Genomic DNA, 21,358 nt, shown 5'->3' on the forward strand with positions numbered 1-21,358 from the left:
CTCATTTTTCAATTTGCCATTCTATCCCTTCTCAATAGCATTGTGTGTGTGTGTGTGTATCTGTGTACACACAAACACACAATTTTATTCCATGTCTGATAAAGTACATTATAATAAAAGTTAATGTGATTGTATATGTTTAAAGTGTAATGTAACACTTCTTAATGTTTTGGTAGTTTATTCACAAATGCTGAGTTTGGGCTTATTACTTTAGTACTTCTTACGATGACACAGTAAATCCATGTAATAATCAAAGTTAATGTGACATCACAATTTCCAATTATTTTTAAAAGCATGTTTTACAAACGAATGTGATAGCAGTTCATGTGCAAAGAGGACACAGATGGAGACTATTAAAAACTCAGAGTGTTCCTGAACTTCTAAGAATCATTAAGACATTACAAAGCATTATAGTTAAGTGGAATAGTATTAAGAACAGAAGAACACTGTTTTTCAGAAAAGAAAAGTTTTAGTCAAAAAGGGATGTGTTCATTTTTGAGTATTAAACAAAACAATTTAGCATTTTTACTGAAAGAAAAAATGTATTAGAACATCAGAACATTAGAATATTTGACATTGAGTCAAATATTCTGTGTCTCAAGCCAATCAACTACCTTGGGTGCTTTGTAAGCACAGAAAGAACATAGCCCGCTCCCTCCATTGACACACAGCAACTGGTATTTGAATGCACACAATCCCCAATCCAAAGATAACATTGAGTCTTCAAAAGCATCAGTTCTTCACAGACATATTCTCCATGAATTTTAAAACCAATCACTTTTTAAAACTATCCAAAAGTTAGTGCCATAGCCACATCTTATAGTAATGGTATTTCATAAATTAATTACTTTCTGGGTGAATTAGTGCTTCCCTTGTCTCTTTTATATCTTAAAAAAGGTATTAGGTACTAGGGTTCTGAGAAAGGGAGAAAAACTTGAATAAAATCAATCCAGCATCGTTATTACTGAAGGAATTCTACATGCAAGGACCATGCATGAACAAATACTGAATTATGTCACACCAGCTAACAAAGATATGACTGGCTTTAATTTTTTTATGCTTCCTACTTCCTTGTTATTTTTACAAAATTAAAAGATACAATACATGTGATTCCCATACAGCAACAGACTGTAATTTATAATCACATCCCGTATTACTCATAAGTTATTTTAAGTAACAAAAACAAGATGCTCTCTCTTGTTTATCCCCTGGGTTATGTTTTTAGCCCATGGTATACAAGGGCTTGTATAAATAGAATAAGAAGTAACGTTGAAAATATCATCTAATTTTATGCCATTTCTTTTCTTTCTGTTGAAAGAAGGACAGGCTCTACAAAGTACTTGCCCATAAGATTGGCAAGGCAATGTTCTTCCTGCCTTATAGAGTCCCAAAGCTTTCCTCCAATAATTAAGACATATTCCTGAATAAGGTAAGGAGTGTGGCAGGCAACTTGAGAAATGAATATCCAAAGTTTGGTGAAACAGCTCCAATTACCTTTCTTTCTTTCTTTCTTTCTTTCTTTCTTTCTTTCTTTCTTTCTTTCTTTCTTTCTTTCTTTCTTTTTTTGCTTTTGTTTCTAAAAAATATTTATGTAACTTCTTAGCATATATTTAGATGATCCCTTCTGTCTATGTATTCAGAACAGACAGGAAGAACACTGAAGAAGAGTTTTGGAGATGAAACCTGTTAGGTCTCAGAAACATTACAGAATATACTTAATTTTACAGGTTGTATGAGAATACTGCATGCTCAAGACTTTAATTAAGGAGCCCTACTCATTATTGCTCATAAGATTTATAGCCAACCTCCATTCTAAAACTAAAGGATGTCTACATGGCACTTTTATCATTTTTTTCCCTCTCAGAACTCGTCAGGCTTAGCTGACACACATACCTGACCCAGTCATTCTGTGACTTTTTGTCCTCAGGAAACACCGTAACATATCCTGCATTATACTAGCTCTAACTATGCATTGACACAGTGTCAGGCCCCACCCAAAAACAACACAGTGAAATTCAATAGAGTCTAATCCTTCATTTGCTTACACATAATGGACAGAATCTTGCCAAACTAAAGACCTATTAACCTACTAGATATATCTTAAAATATTCTAGGATGTGGATACCCTGAACCTCTTCCCTCCTCCCTCCTGAAGCCCTGGACTGTGCGCTCTCATCATGTGAGCCTCTCTATGGAAAATCTCTCTGTTGCCAAAACTCTCCCCCACTGTTCTTCCAGGTGCACATTCCATCACGTATAGGTCCAAATTGATCCTTCATGCCAGTGGAATTCTGCAGCCAATTAGGATCCTCCTTTGTATGGAAGAACTCTTCATTGTGCATCTCGGTGCATTTATTTATTTAATTTCTTAAACTGTCACAATGATGGGCTCTTAGTGGCATACAAGAATAATTAGTCATCAAATATCCTTGGCGTACAGTAATATATATAGTAATTACAAACTATACAAAATTAAACCAATAACCTAATCAGAGCAATATAAACCTGTCTATGTTGTTATCTTAACTAATTAAAAAGGCCCGCTGGGAAAATTCTTTTTTAACTTACTTCCAAAAGCACAGTATAATCTAGCTTCTTGGGGAAGTTTGCTCCACACATAGGAGTCTTTATGGAGAAGCACACGTGCAGAAGAAATGTTTGATGAACTAAGCACTTCACTGGGACTCTCAATAAGTGGTCTAAAATAAACAATTTAAAATATGAAGATAGTACAGTGTTCTTGGAAGGAAAAGAGGATCTGAAGCTTCTAAGAGAGGAAAAAAACAAATACCATTAGTTTTTTTAATATTAAAAAAGGGGAGGAATGGTAATTTCCAGGAATAAAGCTCCTTTGCAAATAAAAACAATGGACAGTGGTGCCCCTGTTTAGCAAGACAAGAACGTTGTTCATTTTATACAATAACAGAAGATGGCAAATAGAAATTCCCAGAAAACCTCAGATAAGACTATTCTCAAGGATAAATATAAAACTATTTTAAAACTATTTATCAATGATACAAGGGAGAAAAATAGTAAAAACAACAAGCAAGCTAATATCTAAATCTTGGGGGGGGGAATAATAAAAAGAAATCTAACAGAACCAAGCAACGACTGATTTTCATCAAGTCTCATTTACAACTACAAAATAGGCTGAGAGCAGGCTGACAATCTTTATAATGTGGCTTTTAAGGATAATGTTCAGAATCCCTTAGTGACAAAAGTTCAAATCTTGAAGTTCTAGAGGTGGCACAAGAGAAAAAGAACCTCATCAAAACTCAAAAACTCACGAGATATCTGAATCAGATACCTAAATGCAACTCTATACAATACAAAGAATTGTGCTAGAAAAAAAAGTGGAAGAGGAAAAAAAGCAGGAACCACACAGAAAAACTTGAGCAGTAATATACAAAAGTGAACTCATCTAAATGATGAAGAATGTCCAAGGGTAGCAAAAGATGGACTCAATGAAGATTCATGATCATCAATCTTCTGCAAGGGAAAGACACTTGAACAAAACTGAACTGAATCCTTTTGCAGTTGCCACTTCAATCATTTCTACCCCAAGTCCTGTTCAATTTTTATGAAATCTTCAAGTCCTACAACAGTTTGCTCCTTTTCAAGGAGGAGCAGGATATGAACATACTAGCCTTGTCCCACTCTCTCAGTACCCATCATATGTTCAAGAGAATGAACATATTCATAGAGCCTTGGTAGAACATAGAGCCTTGGTAGTACAGTGGTCTAAGGCACCCTGTTATTAAGCTGGTTATTAAGACCAGCTGCCTGCAATTACTGTAGGTTCGAATCTCGCCAAGGCTCAAGGTTGACTCAGCCTTCCATCCTTTCTAAGGTAGGTAAATTGAGGACCCAGTTGGCTATTGCTGAGCACATTGTAAGCCGCCCTGAGTCTCCGGAGAAGGGTGGCATATAAATCAAATTTAAAAAAAAACATGAGGTTTTTTTAAAAAAAAAAAAAAAGTAGAAAAAGTTGCTACATCTTTCCTGCCTGGCTGATAGGAAAAAAAAATCCCTGGATAGGGAAGGAACTTCATTAATGATTTCACATATCCTTCTAGATTCCTAGTTCTGAGATTTTATTCCATAAATATAAAATGCCCTTCCAGTTCTTCCATGTTTGGAGGGAAGATACGTTCCTTCTCGTAGTGTAAAATGGAAGGTGCCAGGCTGGGTTATTCTAGACTCTAGCTCTATGGGCTCTGAGTTGAAACTTCTGAAGGTCCGCCTCCCTGGTGATGTTCCTTCAGTTTTGACAACGAAGTCGAAGCGAAAGGAATACCAACTGAAAGAGAAAAAAGACATCTTCCCACCCAACAAGAATCAGGCCAGACAGACAAAGACAGGGTGGGGCTGGCACCTCCCATTTTACACTACGAGAAGGAACGTATCACGGTAAGCCAACGTCCCTTCTCCATAGTGTAGAAATGGGAGGTGCCAGGCTGGGATATACCAAAGACTGGTCAGCATTACGGGCGGGATCTGTCCTGGGCCGATGACACTGGAACCTTGTGGACCTTCTGCAACACCCTCCTCCCAAACACCGCCTCCGCCGAAGTGTAGGAGTCAAGTTTACTGGTAGAGTGGGCAGTTATCCCTGGAGGCACAGGAAGAGCTTGAAGCTCGTACACACAAGCTATACAAGTGTGGTGCCAACGCCCCACCGTGGAAGGGGTCACCCTGTGGCCAAGAGTCGACGGCTGAAAGGAGACAAAGAGGGACTCCGATTTCCGGAATGAAGAGGTCCGAGATATATAAATACGGAGGGCCCTCCTAACATCCAGTGTATGCCAGGTCTGCTCCAAGGGGTGCCGAAGCCTTGGGCAGAAGTCTGGCAGGACCAACTCCTATGCTCCGTGAAACACGGAGTTGACCTTTGGAAGAAAGGTAGGGTCCAACCGCAGGAACACCCTGTTGGTATGAAATATACACAAGTCTTTCCTCACCGATAATGCCGTCAACTCTGAAATCCGTCAGGCAGACGTGATGGCCACAAGGAAAGCAACCTTACACGACAGAAGACGAAGACTAGCCTCCCTCAATGGTTCGAAAGGTGCCTTGGTCAATGCCTGTAAAACCTTAGAACGTTATCCCACGTGGGATAACGATGAAGCATAGGGGGATTTAAATTAGGCGCTCCACACAGAAATGTCCTCACTCTCGGATGGTTAGCGAGGGAGCCACAGTCCCCAAAGGTCAATACTGATCCCAGTGCAGCCACCTGCCATCTTAAAGTATTAGGGGAAAGTCCCAGTTCTAGGCCCTCTTGTAAAAACTCCACCACCTCCACCACAGATGCTGAAATAAGGGCCAAGTGTCTCGTGGCACACCAATCGGCAAACTTGTTCCATGTGGCCTCATAGATGTGCATGGTTGAAGGCCGCCTGGCCGCCTGCATCGTCCGGATGGCCCTGGCAGAGAAGTTCTCCCGTCTCAAGAGCCCCCAATCAACTGCCAAACGGCTAATTGCAGTCTTTGCAAGTCTGGATGTTGCATGGGCCTCTGGCTGAGGGAGACTCTGTCCGGGGGAATCCTCCAGGGCCTGGTGACAGACAGGCCGACCAGGTCGGCGAACCACGGCCTCGTGGGCCAGTGTGGGGCCACCAATACAACCTCTGACTTCTCTAACACCACCTTCCTGATGAGGGCCGGGATAAGGGGTAGGGGAAGGAAGGCATATAAAAGGCCCCTGGGCCACGGGGTCCTCAGAGCATCCACCGCCTCTGCTCCCGGGGCAGGGAAACAGGACAGGAAGCGGGGAAGGTGGGTGTTCATTGGAGAGGCAAATAGATCCATCACCGGACGACTGAACCGGTTGACTATGTCTGCAAACAGGCTGGGATGAAGCCTCCACTCCGAAGGGTCCACAGTGGCCCGACTCAGCCAGTCGGCGTGGACATTGGACATCCTGGCAATGTGTTCCGCTGTCAGGGACAGGAGGTGAATCTCCGCCCAATGGCAAAGGGTCTCCGCCTCCAACATCAGAGACCGTGAATGAGTCCCCCCTTGCCTGTTGATATGGGCCTTCGTAGTTGTGTTGTCTGTGAGGAGGAGCACATGCTGCCCCCTTACCTGCGGTAGAAAGGTCTGAAGGGTCAGCTGGGCCACTCACAGTTCCAGCCAATTGATCTGCTGTGATAGTTCCTGGTGAGACCAACATCCCTGAGCCACTTGGGACCCGCAGTGGCCGCCCCAGCCAAAAAGGTGAGGGGGCACCTGATGTCACCACCACCCTGCGAGGCTCCCTGAAATGGCATCCCTTCTGGAGGGCCCTTGAAGTCCACCAACCCAGGGAGCAAAGTACCCATGGCGGCACCCGTACTCGTGCCTTGGAAGAGCTAGTGCCCGCCCTTTGAAATGGAAGCAAGAACCACTGTAGTGGCCTTGCATGGTACCTCGCCCACGGGACAATGGCCAGGCAGGAAATCATTTTCCCTAACAGTTGGGACAACTGGGCCACCTGTACCCTCTGGTCCTGCTGAATTAGGTGTATTAACGCCCTTATGCTCTCCTGCCTTTCGCTGGACAAGAAAACCTGACCCGCTCTCGTATCTATCAGGACCCCTAGGTGGACCAGCCTTGTTGATGGAAGAAGCTGGCATTTCTCCAAGTTTATGGAGAATCCATGGTCCCTCAGCGCACCTATTGTCGTAGCCAAGTCCTGTTCCACTAGCCGCTGTGATGATGCCTGTATGAGCAGATCGTCCAAGTAGCACTGGATCCTGATAGGGATCGACCTGAGATATGCCGCCAGGACTGAAAAAATTTTGGTAAAGGTTCGGGGGGCGGATGCCAGCTAAGTGGGACTGGAGTTGGCGCAGCCATCGAACCGACGCTCTGGTGAGGAAGGACGCCCCTCAAGATGCCTTCACAGCCCAGGAATCCGCCAGGTGAGCTCGCCGGAGTGCTGTCTCCTCCCTCCTGTCCTCCGCCTTCAAGGCATCTTCCGCATCAGGTGGTAAAATGGAAGAAGAAATGAGCGCCGCCACCGGGACGTCCACCTTGGGCATCTCCAGTAAAATAAGCATGGCAGCATCAACTGTAAGCAGTTGATTATCCAAACCAGTGGCCCTAGAAGTTCCTGCAGGGGAAGCCCACTGCCTACATATATCCAGAAACATCGCCGGAATGGGAATGGTATCCGCCTCCAAACTGCTCCAAACGGGCAGTAACCCTGGCCTTGGCCAACAACGGTTTAAGAAGGGCAGGATTAAACAATCCCCTGAAGGGCTGTCTCAGGTGCGATTCCTGCTCCAAATCTGAAAACTCCCCCTCCCCTCGATAGTCCTCTGCATACCAACTGAGCTCTGAGGGAGTGGGTGAGTCAGGATCCTGGTACTCAACTGGAGCTGGCACCAACCTCTGTGTGTCCGCTTGGGACTGCTGCTGCATACCCTTTGCAATGCCCCACCTGATAGCATGATCAATCCAGCCTTTCAGAAAAAGTGGAACATCCTTTTCTCCCAGCTCCCCCTGGCGGAGCCCCGCCGCAGTGGGGGTGAAGGTGACCTCTGAGGCCTGAGGAGGCGGCCCCAACAGCCCAGGCTGTGATTGAAGAACATCATGGTTCTCAGGAGCCCATGCCCGTGAGGATCCCGCCATGGAAGTTGTCGCCTGACCCTGCTGAACTGCAACCTCAGTACTTGAAGCAGAAGTGGGGTGTTCAGTCATAGCAACAGGAGGAGGAACCTGGGGCAAAACCTCAGCAGAGGCCTTAGCAATTTCTCTGTCCAGTGCCCTCTGTCTAATCTGGGCAGTCTTCTCCTCTGCCTTAGTGACACCTGCGTGTGCTCTGGCTCTGGCCTTAATCTTAGCTGCTGCAGCGATGCTTGCAATCCTAGGCCTGACCGGAGCTCTGCCCTTGTCAGACTGAGGCGACCAGGAACCCTCAGCAAAGAAGTGGGGCTGTCTGCCTGAATCCTCCATGTTTGAAGTCCTTCTAAAAGGTCTCAAGTCAGGCAAGTCTCTCAAAGCAACTGTCACAAATAACAATGCCCCAAAGGGAAGATCAATCTCAAAGGATTGCAGAAAAATAAAATGAAGCAAAATACAGGCCTGATCCACTTGGACAAAATGGCCACCAGGACTCCAAAATGGCCACCACCAACAGGAATATGTGCAGACTCAGACCCACAGGCTCCACCAGGTCAGGCTGCTCAGCAATGCCCACAGGTGGTATTCAAGGCTGGTTCAGATAAGATCCTGGTTCACATCCGCAGCCGCGGAGAGCCCACCAGCACTATGCCCAAAAAAATGCCGGGGAGCAAAGCCGCCCGGACTTAAAGCTGCCACCAAATTGCACAGGAGCAAGGCTGCTGCGACTTACCAGGCTGCAAATGGGACCGCGCCGGGCAAAAAGACCCCCTGGCGCTGTCTGGTGGCTGGCACTGACCGCTGCTGCCTCCTGAAGTCCAAATGGCCCGCTCCCAGGCTGCTTGAGGCTGGCATGGCCATAGCGGTGCAAACGGCACCGAAAAAACCTCCCGCTGCTCAGCTGATGAGCGGGATCAAAGAAAAAGCCGCACCAAGGCTTGCAATGGCTGGCGCGGCTTCAGCGGCTGCAAATGAGGCTCCTGTGTACCTCTCCGCCTTCAAAGCAAAATACAGGGGCGAAAGCCAACCGGCTAGCCCCCTCAAAGGCAGCAAAGCGAGGGGAAATAGGGAAGAGAAGAGGGTGCCAGAAAGGCCACACACACACACCCAGCTCAATCCGATCCCGGAGAGCTCGCTGTAAATAGAACCAAGAATTCAAAAAAATAAAATAAGGGGAATTAACCAGGGAATTATACTAAGCTCAACTCAAAGCTCTGGAACTGTAAAAGTTGCGTCCATGAGCGAGGCTGAGTTGAAAAAAACTGAAGGAACATCACCAGGGAGGCGGACCTTCAGAAGTTTCAACTCAGAGTCCATAGAGCTAGAGCCTAGAATAACCCAGCCTGGCACCTCCCATTTCTACACTATGGAGAAACTCCTTTCTAATATAGTAAAACTACAAAACGAAATTGTTACACTTCAGCGTTGTTCACTCTTCAGCATGGAAGAAACTCTGATATATATATCTTTTAACTGCTTTAATTACTAAAAAGGCTCTTTCAATTTACCGTTTTCAAGATTTGCTAAATTAAACAAATTTAACATCTTTCACAATCTTGTAATCCATTCTGGACCCTCTTCAAATCTGTATATCTATTTCACTTACTTATCAAGACTGTAATCCTCTGGTAGTAACTCCCACTGAACTCAGTGGACTTCTTTTGATTAGGCATATCTGGAATTGCTTTGTAAACTGTTAATTTTAAAATACTACAATTAATTCAGAGCCTTGGGGACATGAAAAGATAAACCACTGAAATAATGTAAACATAAACGAAAAGGCACACATGTGGATGACTATTTCTATGGGAATAAGCAAGAATTTCTTGTTTAAAAAGTTACACTTAAAAGCTTATTTGCTGTCCTTGCACTTTCAGCTGAACTAAGAACATTTAGTTTTGGGTGCCAAAGGCATATCTGGCTAGAGAATTATGGGAGTTGAAGCTCAATACAGCTTTTTTTCCTTAAGTTAAAAAAATATTTTTAAAGCTTACATATAGGTTTATATAACAAAGCAAATGCCAATAGTTTGAGGTGTTTTACTTCCCAATCTGTATTCCCTCTTCAAAACTATGAACAACCTGAAGGTTCAGATGGTGACTCTGACACCCTCCCACTTCTGCCATTTCAGCTAGTAAAGCAAAGCAAGGGTACACCTGCTCTGTGAAGGGATCCAGGGAGGAACTGCATTTACTGAATCATTTGCACAGGTTTAAGATATATTCATGTATGCTTTCAATTAGCATTCCCTTATTATTTATTTGTTTTTGCTTTTGTTTTGGGTTGTTTTTCTTTTAAACAAGTTTGTTCTGCAAAACAAAAAACAAACATTAACAAGTTAGAAAAGGAACAAATATCTGTATTTTAACACCAACTTTTATCTCCAACCTTCAGTGAAATCCTAGTATCATTTTACCTCTGGCTTTCTGAAAAAAAATATGAATCATGTTGCTCCTAATTTTATCTTAGTAAGAAGTCTTCATTTTATTTTATTGTCAAGATCTGATGTTCTCTAGTTATTTTTCAATGTTCTCTGTACTCATCCTGTCATTTCTCGTTTGTAACCAAAGCTTGCATGGTTCAGGAGCTGAGTATCTATAGGACCAACTTTTCCCCATAGTTTTTGTTCCATCCATTAAGCTCTAGTAAGGGATAGTCCCATAAAGACTGCATTAATCCAATCAGGTGATAACTAAGGTATAAGTGACTGTGAGCAGAACCTCCTGGTCCAGCAACAGGTACAATTGGTGCCTCAGCTGAAACTATGCAAAGGCTCACCTGTCCACAACTGTTCCTGTTCCAAGAGGCTTCTGGCAAAATTTAAGATGCAGGTTATCACCTATTAAGCCTGTTTACTTGAGGGACATTCTATCTCCAATAGCTACTGCATGTTTACTAAATTTTTACCAAGTTATGTACATTTCAGGTCCCTTTGATCAAAACTACCCTCTATTTGGGCTTCAGAAGCATACCTTCTCTGTTGTAGCCCCTGCCCTCTGGAACAGCATGTTCTTCTCTCTCCCCCCGTCCTCCAAATGACATTCAGAAAGTTCTTGGCTATTTTCCTAGGCCTTTGGGTAAGGTGGTTGTTGACCTCAAACAACTTCTTGCTTGTTATATATAGTGTATGGTTTCTGTTCTGCTCTTTTAATTTTTTTACTTTTTAAAATGCAGATCATTCTGAGTTGGATGGACTTTAAACACAGTAACTAAGTAAATAAGTAAATTGTTCAAATTCTTCTTGCCATCATATAGTGACATAAACATTCTCTATGTCCTCTAGGCTATGAATGGAAGCTTAATTTCCAATTTACATTAATCTTTCAACAAAATATTCACATGTAACAATAAAAAGGCATTTTTACTGCATTCTATACCCTAAGAATGTTGTAGCTATAATGGTATTAAAATGTATATTCAATTTGATTCCACAAAGATACAGGCTCTTCCCAAGTCAGTTATTCTTCTTTCTTATAACCAAAAATAATAGACTAAGATTATTGAAATGTTTACAAGATCATTAAATGGTATGAACTGTGTAAACAACTGTATTCACATTAGGTGAATAAACCCTAGAACTTCTGAGGATTAGGCCACTCAATGGGGATAGAATGATTCAGAACAGTCAAATACCTTTCATCAAACACAAAAAAATCAAATTGAACTTCATGACTACAACATGTGGTAATGCATTTTCAACTTTCAAGGCTATTTAAAAAAAGCCAAAAACATGAGCTATATCCATGACAGAACTGACAAAGTAATGACTGTAAGCAATACCACTCCTGAGTACCAGGAAACTAACAGGATATCATTATTGCATCATACCCTCCCTGTAAACACTTGATAGTTTACATCTGACTACTACTGAGAAACAGAATACTAAAATTGTTCCAAAAAGCAATGTTTATTATGGTTATCAAAATGCTTAACATTCACTGTTTCTTTTAAGATTGGCTGTTTTGCATATACTTCTATACTAAACTTAGAATTTACTTCCATATTTAAAAGCAAAATCAGTAATTTGAAAACAAATTTATGCCTAAGATATTGAGGAAGAGTAGGAAAAAATAACATGCAGTCCAGTTTCAAGGAAATTCATTGGAAGATTTTGGCCAGTCTGCATGTCTCAAAAGTGTTGTTATGGGGATAAAATTGAGAAATATGAGTTTTATACTACTTTTGAATTTCTGAAGGAAAGATGAGAATACATCTAATAATTAGATAAATTATAAAGAATCTTCAATCTTTACTGTTATTTTCTAGGGAAAAAGCCCACAGAAAAGCCTGTGTGTGAATGTTTGTTTTGCCTAATTAAATTATCTGCACTGAATGATAATTCAGAAAATCAGGATACAGGCATTTTGGAGAGTTGATGTATTTCCCAAAAAAAGAGTATTTTCACTACACATTGGTTAAAATATATTCAAAACTCCTAAACAGAGCAATTGCTGCTGCAAGAATACACATTAAGACCAATCAATATAAGCTCTGGGGTTCAATCTTTAATGAAGTCTGGATTCTTTCTGAAAAGTTACTGGTGATTTATGCTGACACTGAACACAGGTGGACTCATAATTTTGACATTTCATCATATAGCTACCGCCACATTCTCCATATCTGATTTTAGAGAGAGCTAACAACCCCAAATACTGTTCACCTATAAAATATGTGAGCATCATAACATATACACAAAATGTTATACAGAACAAGAGGCAACCACAGGAGGAGGTCAACACATTGCATCCTTTTATGCCATTTAGCTACAAGAAAATAGCTCACACAACCCAGTTTTTACATTTTACTTAGATATAGCATTCAGATACTGTATAACAGTTAAAAAAACAATAATCTGAATAGCTAAATTGTTTTAAATGTAGTTTTGTTTCATTTTTAGTTTTAAAATTTAGTTGTTAAAGAGATGCCCATATATATTTTTAAACACCTCTGCAGACAAAGTATTTGTCACTGGTGGACAGGACATTATTTTAGTTAATAAATATTCCTCTGTATAATCAGTCTTAACAACAATATTTGACCATAAAGGTTAGCAATCAATCCAGTTCATTCCCTTACTTCCTTTCAGTGATGCTTACCTAGCAACTGGAAGGCAATCACACTATTGTCTAAGCCAGGGGTCTGCAACCTTAAATACTCAAAGAGCCATTTGGCCCCTTTTCCCAGAGAAAACACCGGGAGCCACAAAACCTGGTCGGCATGGCCAACTCGATGTCACTCACTTCCACCAGTCACATTAACCCCCCCTAGCCACGCCTACCCAGCCGTCATTAGGGCAGAGAACCAGTTGTTAAAAAACACCGGGAACCACAAAATCTTTTGACATATCTCTCTCTCCTCCCTCCCTCCCTGTATCTCTCTATGTCTCCCTCTCTCCCCCTCTCCCTGTATCTCTCTGTCTCTGCCCTGGCCGTTTCTCCATCCCCCACCATCACCCTTACCTTCTCAGGCCAGGCAAGGAGTGACTGGGAGGGGAGGGTGATGGGTTGGGCCAGCCAGTGGTGGGATCACCTGACAGGAAGCCATAGCAGAAGGCCCAAAGAGCCGCATGCGCCTCTGGAGCTGCAGGTTGCTGACCCCTGGTCTAAGCTAACAGGTTAAGGGAAGGCTGCCTGAAGAGGAAGGGGCTGCATAGCTTGGCTTGGTCAGAAAGATCAACATTTCAATATCTAATAACCAAGAGTGACTACTTCCATTCACTTGCCGTTCTTTCTCCTACCAGAGGGATAATCAAACTAGGTTCAGCATAGGCTACAAGAGGGCAGAAAACTGGAGATCATGCTTTTCAGATACATAAATGACAATATTAGTATGACTTCTTTCTTTCCCTCATTGCCTTCTTAAAATGCATACACAGGATCTGGGTTTGCTAAGACAACAGGAAGGCAACAGACGACACCGGGCCCATAGCACCACGTTCATATGATAACTTTAACAATTTTTATTCAGCCAGCAGAGACAGTAGCAGTAGCCTTTTCGAACTCCATTGTTATCCCATTCTCCACTTAAGAGAAGCAAGTAGCAGACAGGCAGCTGTAAAAAGTAGCATTTGTTTCAGTCCATTTGTCCTTTTCTTTTGCAGCATGGTGGGTAGGTGGGTGAAACATTAATATGGCTCTTTTTTTCCCACTTTAAAAAAATTCAGCAAGAAAATAATGGATTATTTGATGCATGTCCCAAAAGATATGGACTGATTTTTGAATGCTTAGGAACAAAGTAAAGCCCTAAAAAGTATATGGTCTATCTAGAGCCTATCTATGGCCTATATCCATGATGGCGAACCTATGGCATGCGTGCCAGAAGTGGCACGCAGAGCCATCTTTCCAGGCACATGAGCTGTCGCCCGTTGCTCTTCTGGGTTCCGGCGTGCCAGGCAGCTGGTGTTCACGTGTGCAGGAGTGCCGGAAACCGGAAGAGTAGTCACCCAGTATGCATGCACACTCAGGGAAGATGATCTTCTGGTTTCCAGCATGCGCACCGGCCACCAGGTTTTCCGGTTTCTGGAGTGCATGCGCGCGAAGACAAGCTGACCAGTGTGCCTGCGTGTGCCGGAAACCGGAAGATCATCTTCCCAGCATGCACATGCGCTCCGGTCAGCTAGCCTTCCAGTTTCTGGCACACATGCACACTCCCATTTTGGCACTTGGTTCTCCAACACTGGCCTATATGATTTCTTTTACTATGAACCTGTATGGTAACTCAGATCAGTTGGAAAGGTCCTTCTGAAGATGTTCCCAAAAGTAAGGGGGTAGCTTAGCTATCTAGCCCAGCAGAGAAAGTTTTCTCCAATGTGGTTCCCAGACTTTGGATTGGAGTAGTGTCTTTGGCCCCTACTCTCCCAGTAAGATACAGTGACAGACAAAACCCAGTCTCTGGTCTTTAATTTGACCTGGACTGATTTTGATTATATGAATTATAATTTCAGTTCTGATCTTAATTGTAGTGTTTTTATTTTTAGATGATATAATTTGCATTTTTGGATGCTGCAAGCTGCCCTGGGTATACAGTAGTCCATAGAGAAAGGGCCAAATTTAATAAATGTTTCAAACGCTAGACATTTATTTATGTGAAAGTTCTTTTTTCAGATGTAACACCTCACAAGAGAAATTGAAGGAATGCCAGGGAAACAATACACAGGTTCTAGATTCATAAATATCTACCCACCCCAAGGAATGGAAGTCAGGTAATTAAGGCTATCAAACATTCTTTTCTCCAGATCTTTTGAATTGGATGGTCAAAGCTCCAGGGAGGAAATGCTTTCTTCCAGGAAAGCAGCCCAACTTTCCCGATGTTTCAGACCACAATCATAACCAAAAATCAACATGGGTTTGTCAAAAACAGATCATGCCAGGCAAATCTTATTATATTCTTTGATAAAAGTGACAAAATTAGCGGACCAGAGAAATGCTGTGGATATAATTTACTTGGACTTCAGTAAGGCATTTGATAAAGTAGACCACAACCTACTACTTGATAAAATAGAAAAACGTGGGTTAGACAGCATCACCACCAGATGAATTTGTAACTGGCTGACCAACCACACTCAACGTGTAGTCCTCAATGGAACTGCATCTATACAGAGGGAAGAATGCAGTGGGGTACCCCAAGGCTTTGTTTTAGGTCCAGAAGTCTTCTATATCTTCATCAATGATTTAGATGAGGGGATAGATGGGGAACTCATCAAATCTGCAGCGACACCAAACTGGCAGGAATAGCCAACATTCCAGAAAATAGGCTTACGATACAAAAAGATCTTGACCGATCTTGAACATTGGGCCCTATCTAACAAAATGAAATTCAACGGTGAAAAAAGTAAGGTTCTACATTTAGGCAAGAAAGCCAAATGCACAGGTATAGCATATGTGATACCTGGCTCAAGAGTAATAACTATGAGAGGGATCTTGGGAGTCCTAGTGGACAATTCCTTAAATATGAGCCAGGAATGTGCTGCAGCTGTCAAAAAAGCAAATAAAATAAAATAAATCTCCCACCGCCCCAAGAGGCTGGCTGAGGATGCCAGGCGTTGCCACTCAACACATCCGAAAGGCACCCGGTTGGGCCGGTCTGTTTTCATGGAAGGAGCCTTTCCCGTCTCTGGGGACGGTGGCTCCTGGCACAGCCTCCCTTGCCCTTCCCTCCCCTTCCTCACCCTTCTTGTCCATCAGCCACATGAAGGCGAAGCAGGGCACGAAGCCGATGGGCCCCCAGAAGACCAGCAAGGCGATATCCAAGCTGGAGAAGCCGAAGGCCTGGCGGGCCGAGTTCTGAATAGGGCCCCACGTATTCCACACCAGGCCCTGCAAGAAGCCCAGCAGCGAGAAGAGCAGCAGCACCAGCCAGCGCCGCCCGTACACGCGGCCCGGCACCGGCGCCAGGCGAGGCAGGGGTCCCGTCGGAGGCGTCCCTCTGCCCCGCGACTCCGCCGCCGCCGCGGCCACCCGATAGGACTGGCCATGCTGAGCAAACGGCGGCGGTCCGGCGGGCGGCGCAGGGGGCAAGAGGGGCTCCCGCTCCTCGGGGCTGCTCCAGGCTGCGCCCATCGCCGGTGAGGCGGAGGCAGTCCCCACCTGCCTGTGACCGGCTGCTTGCTATCCAAGTGTTACCCAACCGCGGCGGCGGCAGCGATGTAAGCAAACCCCGCCCGGGCTAGGAGGCAACCTGGCCAGCCGCATGCGCGAGGCAGGCGGGCCTCGCCAAGGCGCTTCCCCGCTGAAGCCGGGATGGCAAGAGCAAAGAAGGGGATGCCTGGTTGTTTGGGGCTTTCCAGATAAACGGCTGTCCCTCTCCCCAACCGGGGTGCTTAGGGACAGAGGGCAATGTCGTCCCACAGAACGGGAGACAACCCCCCCCCCCCCAAGTCGGAGCAGAGAGTACTTTAGCCTTTCCACGGGAGAAGTGGGAGCCAGTCCACGAAAACCGGCTAATTACAAAGAAAAAGCTGGATATTCGCTTAGTTGTAGAGAAATATCAGTTGCCAGCGCGGGAGTTTTAATCTTGGCTGGGACTGGGGGAAAGCCAGTTATATTAATACTCTTCGGCGACAATAAGGAAGGTGAAAAGAGGAAAATTTGCTCGGGAGTGCTTTTCATGGTCCAAGAGGACCAAAGGCAACGGAGCAATAAGCCCGCGCCGGTTCCCAAGAAGAGCCAAGTCTGTGCAGCCTCCGGGATGCGAACTTGAAAACAAAGCCACGTGATTCGGCTCAAATGATCCCTCACATGATCGCGGATAGAGGAAGGGCTGGCCGGTGACGGTGAAAGGGTGAGCCGAGGAGGAGGAGGAGGAACTGGGAGCAGCCTCTTTCTCTCTCTCTCTCTCGGACTAGGGATGGAGAGCGAAGCGGTGGCCACGAAGGTGGCCGCTTTGGAGCCATTGCATGCTGGTAGGTACATCTGCCCTGCCTGCCTTGCCGTGTTAAGTCCTGTTTGTAGAACTTCGCCGAGACACGTAAAAGTAAGGAGGAGTGACTAAATGATGATACAGGACCCGTTTTGACGAACCGGCTTTTCCCGTCCTGTCAAATTTACAGGGCTCGTTACTTCAGTCACTTCTTTCTGACTCGTGAATGAAATGGAGAACGACTGAGCTGCTTTAAGGAATTGCTGCCAATCGCTGCGTTCTCCCGCGCTCCTTTTTACATTGAAGCGGAAGTAGTCTCAGCTCTAGAAAATATGCTCAGGATTTATCCACCCATCCGTGTATCCATCCATCCACCCACCCACCCACCCACCCAAGGTGCTATTTATTGCTAAAATAATCCCAAAGTGAAAATGTGACAGCTTTTAAACAATCATAAACCTCTAGAAAATTCTCACATCTTAAAACTTACAAAACGTCCTGCTTAGCCGGAACAAATAAAAGATCTGTTTCAATATATAACAAATACAATAACATTGTATAACAAATACATTGTATAACCAATACATTGAGTTTCAAGAGAACTGATTCCAGTTCTGCTCGATGTACATGTACATCATACCATACTGCACAATGAGGATATTCACAGTCACTTAATATAAAATATCTCCAAGTGAAAAATGGTCAGTCCCTTAAATATGATTTCTGTTATTAGATGTTACCAAATGTTTGGAGACTAAAATGTTAAAGTCCAACTATAGATGCTTTTCATTGGATATATTCCCTATGAAATCTGGTAAACGTATATAAGGCTAGACTCAGATATGTAACTTGTTTGAATATGCAATTAGCTGGATTCACTCACCAATTTAAACCAACCCATTTTTGTTCATCTTCACCCAGGCTGTAAGGGAGAGTGAGACTCCTCACTTCCTTCCATCTGGTCTATTGCACTTGCTATCTTTTATTGGTTTTATTGTATTTTATTTGATTGTTGTGAGCCATGCATAGCCATTGGAATCAGGCAGCATACAAGTTTAATAAAGTATTATGAACATGATAGCTTGAACCAAGACAGTAATTGATTGCATGCACATTCTCCAATCAATTCATGTTTGTCAATTGCATTACCGTAATTCATCCATTGCCAACCCAGTGATCAATTAGGAATAAAGAAAACTATTAGGCCTTGCTTTGGATATCAGGTTCTTCTGTATTGTTTCCTTTCACCTAAAAGTTGATGTAGCTGTCAAGCTATTTTTATTTTTCAAACACAGTGCTAAAAACATGCACTTTTCACTTTCACAAATTACACTTGATGGTTTGGGTTTGGGGTTTTGTTTTTTTTGGGTATTGTTTTTTGTATTTTCTGTTCTTCAGAAGAGGTGTGTTGAGGTTTCACTCAAGCAGAATGGAAACTTGAATATACTCTCTATATAGCTACTCTGTTTTTAACTCAGACATTCTTTACCTTCAAAATTGTTTGGGTATTTTGTATCACGAATACTGATGGCAGTTTAGTGAACTGACAATGCTGAAATAATATTTACCCAGGCTTCCATACTACTTCAGTCGGAAGACTCTGAGCAGTATACAATTCCTGAATAGAGTTATTTAAGGCTAAACTATTATAATGCAACCAATAATAATTTAAAAACATAACTAACACAACCTTATCTCTCTTTCTAATGCTTACATCCTGGGGAATAGAGTAATCCTTCCATTAAATCCCGTAAGTGATACAGAAAAGCAAAGTCTTCACTGCTCAGAAAAATAGAATAGGAAAGAGGTTACGTCCCTGCTGAGATTGTTCCAGAAGAGGGTACGTCAAAAAGCTTTATCCTCAGGGTCCCTGATGAAAACATACTTGTGGAAAAGGGATTGCTAAAATACCTTCTCTCACAGATTACACCTGAAGCAGGTGATCTCAGATATAAATGTTAAATCAAGAATTAAGCTATTGTGGATACATCAGATTTTTAGTCCATCTAGCACAATATTTTTTAATCCATCTCATAGCAGGATTAAGAATCCTGAAACATTGTACAGTATGTCGGATGTCAGGTATTGCATCTTAAGTTATTTTGAATGTAAAGCATATAGTTTACTAAACCAAGAATATACAGGTGAAACTCGAAAAATTAGAATATCATGCAAAAGTTCATTTATGTCAGTAATGCAACTTAAAAGGTGAAACTAATATATGAGATAGACGCATTACATGCAAAGCGAGATAGTTCAAGCCTTGATTTGTCATAATTTTGATGATTATGGCTTACAGCTCATGAAAACCCCAAATTCACAATCTCAGAAAATTAGAATATTACATGACATCAATAAAACAAGGATTGTACATAGAACAATATCAGACCTCTGAAAAGTATAAACATGCATATGTACTCAGTACTTGGTTTGGGCCAATTTTGCCTCAATGTGGCGTGGCATGGATGCTATCAGCCTGTGGTACTGCTGAGGTGTTATGGAAGACCAGGATGCTTCAATAGTGGCCTTCAGCTCTTCTGCATTGTTCGGTCTCATGTCTCTCATCTTTCTCTTGGCAATGCCCCATAGATTCTCTATGGGGTTCAGGTCAGGCGAGTTTGCTGGCCAGTCAAGCACAGTAATCCCATGGTCATTGAACCAGGTTTTGGTACTTTTGGCAGTGTGGGCAGGTGCCAAGTCCTGCTGGAAAATGAAGTCGTCATCCCATAAAGCTCGTCTGCGGAAGGAAGCATGAAGTGCTCCAAAATCTCCTGGTAGGCGGCTGCGTTGACCCTGGACTTAATGAAGCACAGTGGACCAACAGCAGCAGATGACATGGCTCCCCAAATCAACACAGACTCTGGAAACTTCACACTGGACTTCAAGCATCTTGCAGTGTGTGCCTCTCCATTCTTCCTCCAGACTCTGGGTCCTTGGTTTCCAAAGGAGATGCAAAAGTTGCTCTCATCAGAAAAGAGGACTTTGGACCACTGAGCAACAGATCAGTTCTTTTTTTCTTTAGCCCAGGTAAGACGCTTCTGACGTTGTTTGTTGTTCAGGAGCGGGTTGACAAGAGGAATACGACATTTGAAGCCCATGTCCAGGATCCGTCTGTGTGTGGTGGCTCTTGATGCACTGACTCCAGCCTCAGTCCACTCCTTGTGAAAGTCCCCAACACTTTTGAATGACCTTTTCCTGACAATCCTGTCCAGGCTGTGGTCATCCCTGCTGCTTGTGCACTTTTTTCTTCCACACTTTTCCCTTCCACATAATTTTCTATTAATGTGCTTTGATACAGTACTTTGGGAATATCCAACTTCTTTTGCAATTAGCTTTTGAGGCTTTCCCTCCTTATGGAGGGTGTCAATGATGGTTTTCTGCACAACTGTCAGGTCAGCAGACTTTCCCATGATTGTGATTCCTACTGAACCAGACTGAGAGGTCATTTAAAGGCTCAGGAACCTTTTGCAGGTATTATGGCTTAATTAGCTGATTAGAGTGGGACGCTTTGAGCCTAGAATATTGAACCTTTTCACAATATTCTAATTTTCTGAGATTGTGAATTTGGGGTTTTCATGAGCTGTAAACCATAATCATCAAAATTATGACAAATCAAGGCTTGAACGATCTCGCTTTGCATGTAATGAGTCTATCTGATATATTAGTTTCACTTTTTAAGTTGCATTACTGAAATAAATGAACTTTTGCACGATATTCTAATTTTTCGAGTTTCACCTGTATAAGTAACTGTTGACTTTTCAAATTTCTTTTGATGAATTTATAGTACCTTTTCTTTATTTTCCCAGGATGTAATGGAATTGTAGAGTAAATGTTTTCATTAAGTAATGAGTAACTTTAAGAAGCTCTGGTCCTCTTCCAATGAGAGGAAGGATGGTCGGGTTTAGTTTGGGCTAGAATTTTGTTTTTCTGTAGACAGTCCTGAGAAGGACTATAGGTGGAAATTTCCTGATAAAGAGGTTTAGGTCCTCTGTCAAAAAGTTGTGAAAAAACGGGAAATAATAGAGTGTGTGTGGAAGGGAAAGCATAGAATTTATTTGTAGTGCTTCTGGCTCAAGTTATGTAGTTTCCTTTTTATTTATATTTCTGTTTCTTCTTTGTTATCTGTTTGCTAATTAATGAATGCTAGATTTTTCTCTGCAGATTTAGTCACAAATGGCCATTAATTAAGCATTTATGAAAGAAAAAGGTTCATTGTTACTTCACTGCTAGGCTTGTATTAGCATTATACATCCCAAAACAATTTCATCCTGATCATCCTGATTAAAAGACAAAACTGGAGACAATTATTTAAAGATCTGGTCTTGAGGAAGAATTTCAACACATCTACAAAACCACATGGTGGGGAAAGTTGTGCTATAGAGTAAATGTCACT

The 21,358-nt window shown here is 42.9% G+C and overlaps 2 protein-coding genes across 3 annotated transcripts in view; one reads left to right on the top strand and one right to left on the bottom strand.

The window, feature by feature from the left end:
• The window catches only part of SLC49A4 (solute carrier family 49 member 4), an 85,464-nt gene extending 69,298 nt beyond the window's left edge, over window positions 1-16,166 (bottom strand). The window contains exons 1-2 of one of the 2 annotated variants that reach the window (XM_070957088.1): window positions 16,099-16,166; window positions 15,776-15,984 (exon numbers count right to left, since the gene is read on the bottom strand). In XM_070957088.1, coding sequence (XP_070813189.1) covers window positions 15,776-15,984; window positions 16,099-16,166 — 277 coding nt within the window. Of the gene's footprint in view, window positions 1-15,775 lie in introns of both variants that reach the window. The other variant, XM_070957087.1, reaches the window with a different exon arrangement.
• A 732-nt stretch (window positions 16,167-16,898) lies between these two features.
• Window positions 16,899-21,358, top strand: part of HSPBAP1 (HSPB1 associated protein 1) — an 83,164-nt gene continuing 78,704 nt past the window's right edge. Inside the window, exon 1 of the mRNA XM_070957089.1 lies at window positions 16,899-17,008. Coding sequence (XP_070813190.1) covers window positions 16,954-17,008 — 55 coding nt within the window. The 5' untranslated portion in view covers window positions 16,899-16,953. The remainder of the gene's footprint in view (window positions 17,009-21,358) is intronic.

The sequence above is a fragment of the Pituophis catenifer genome, unplaced genomic scaffold (genome assembly GCF_029215685.1).
Source record: "Pituophis catenifer annectens isolate HBS135680 unplaced genomic scaffold, rPitCat1.0.hap2 SCAF_1, whole genome shotgun sequence".
Taxonomy (NCBI): Eukaryota; Metazoa; Chordata; class Lepidosauria; order Squamata; family Colubridae; genus Pituophis; species Pituophis catenifer.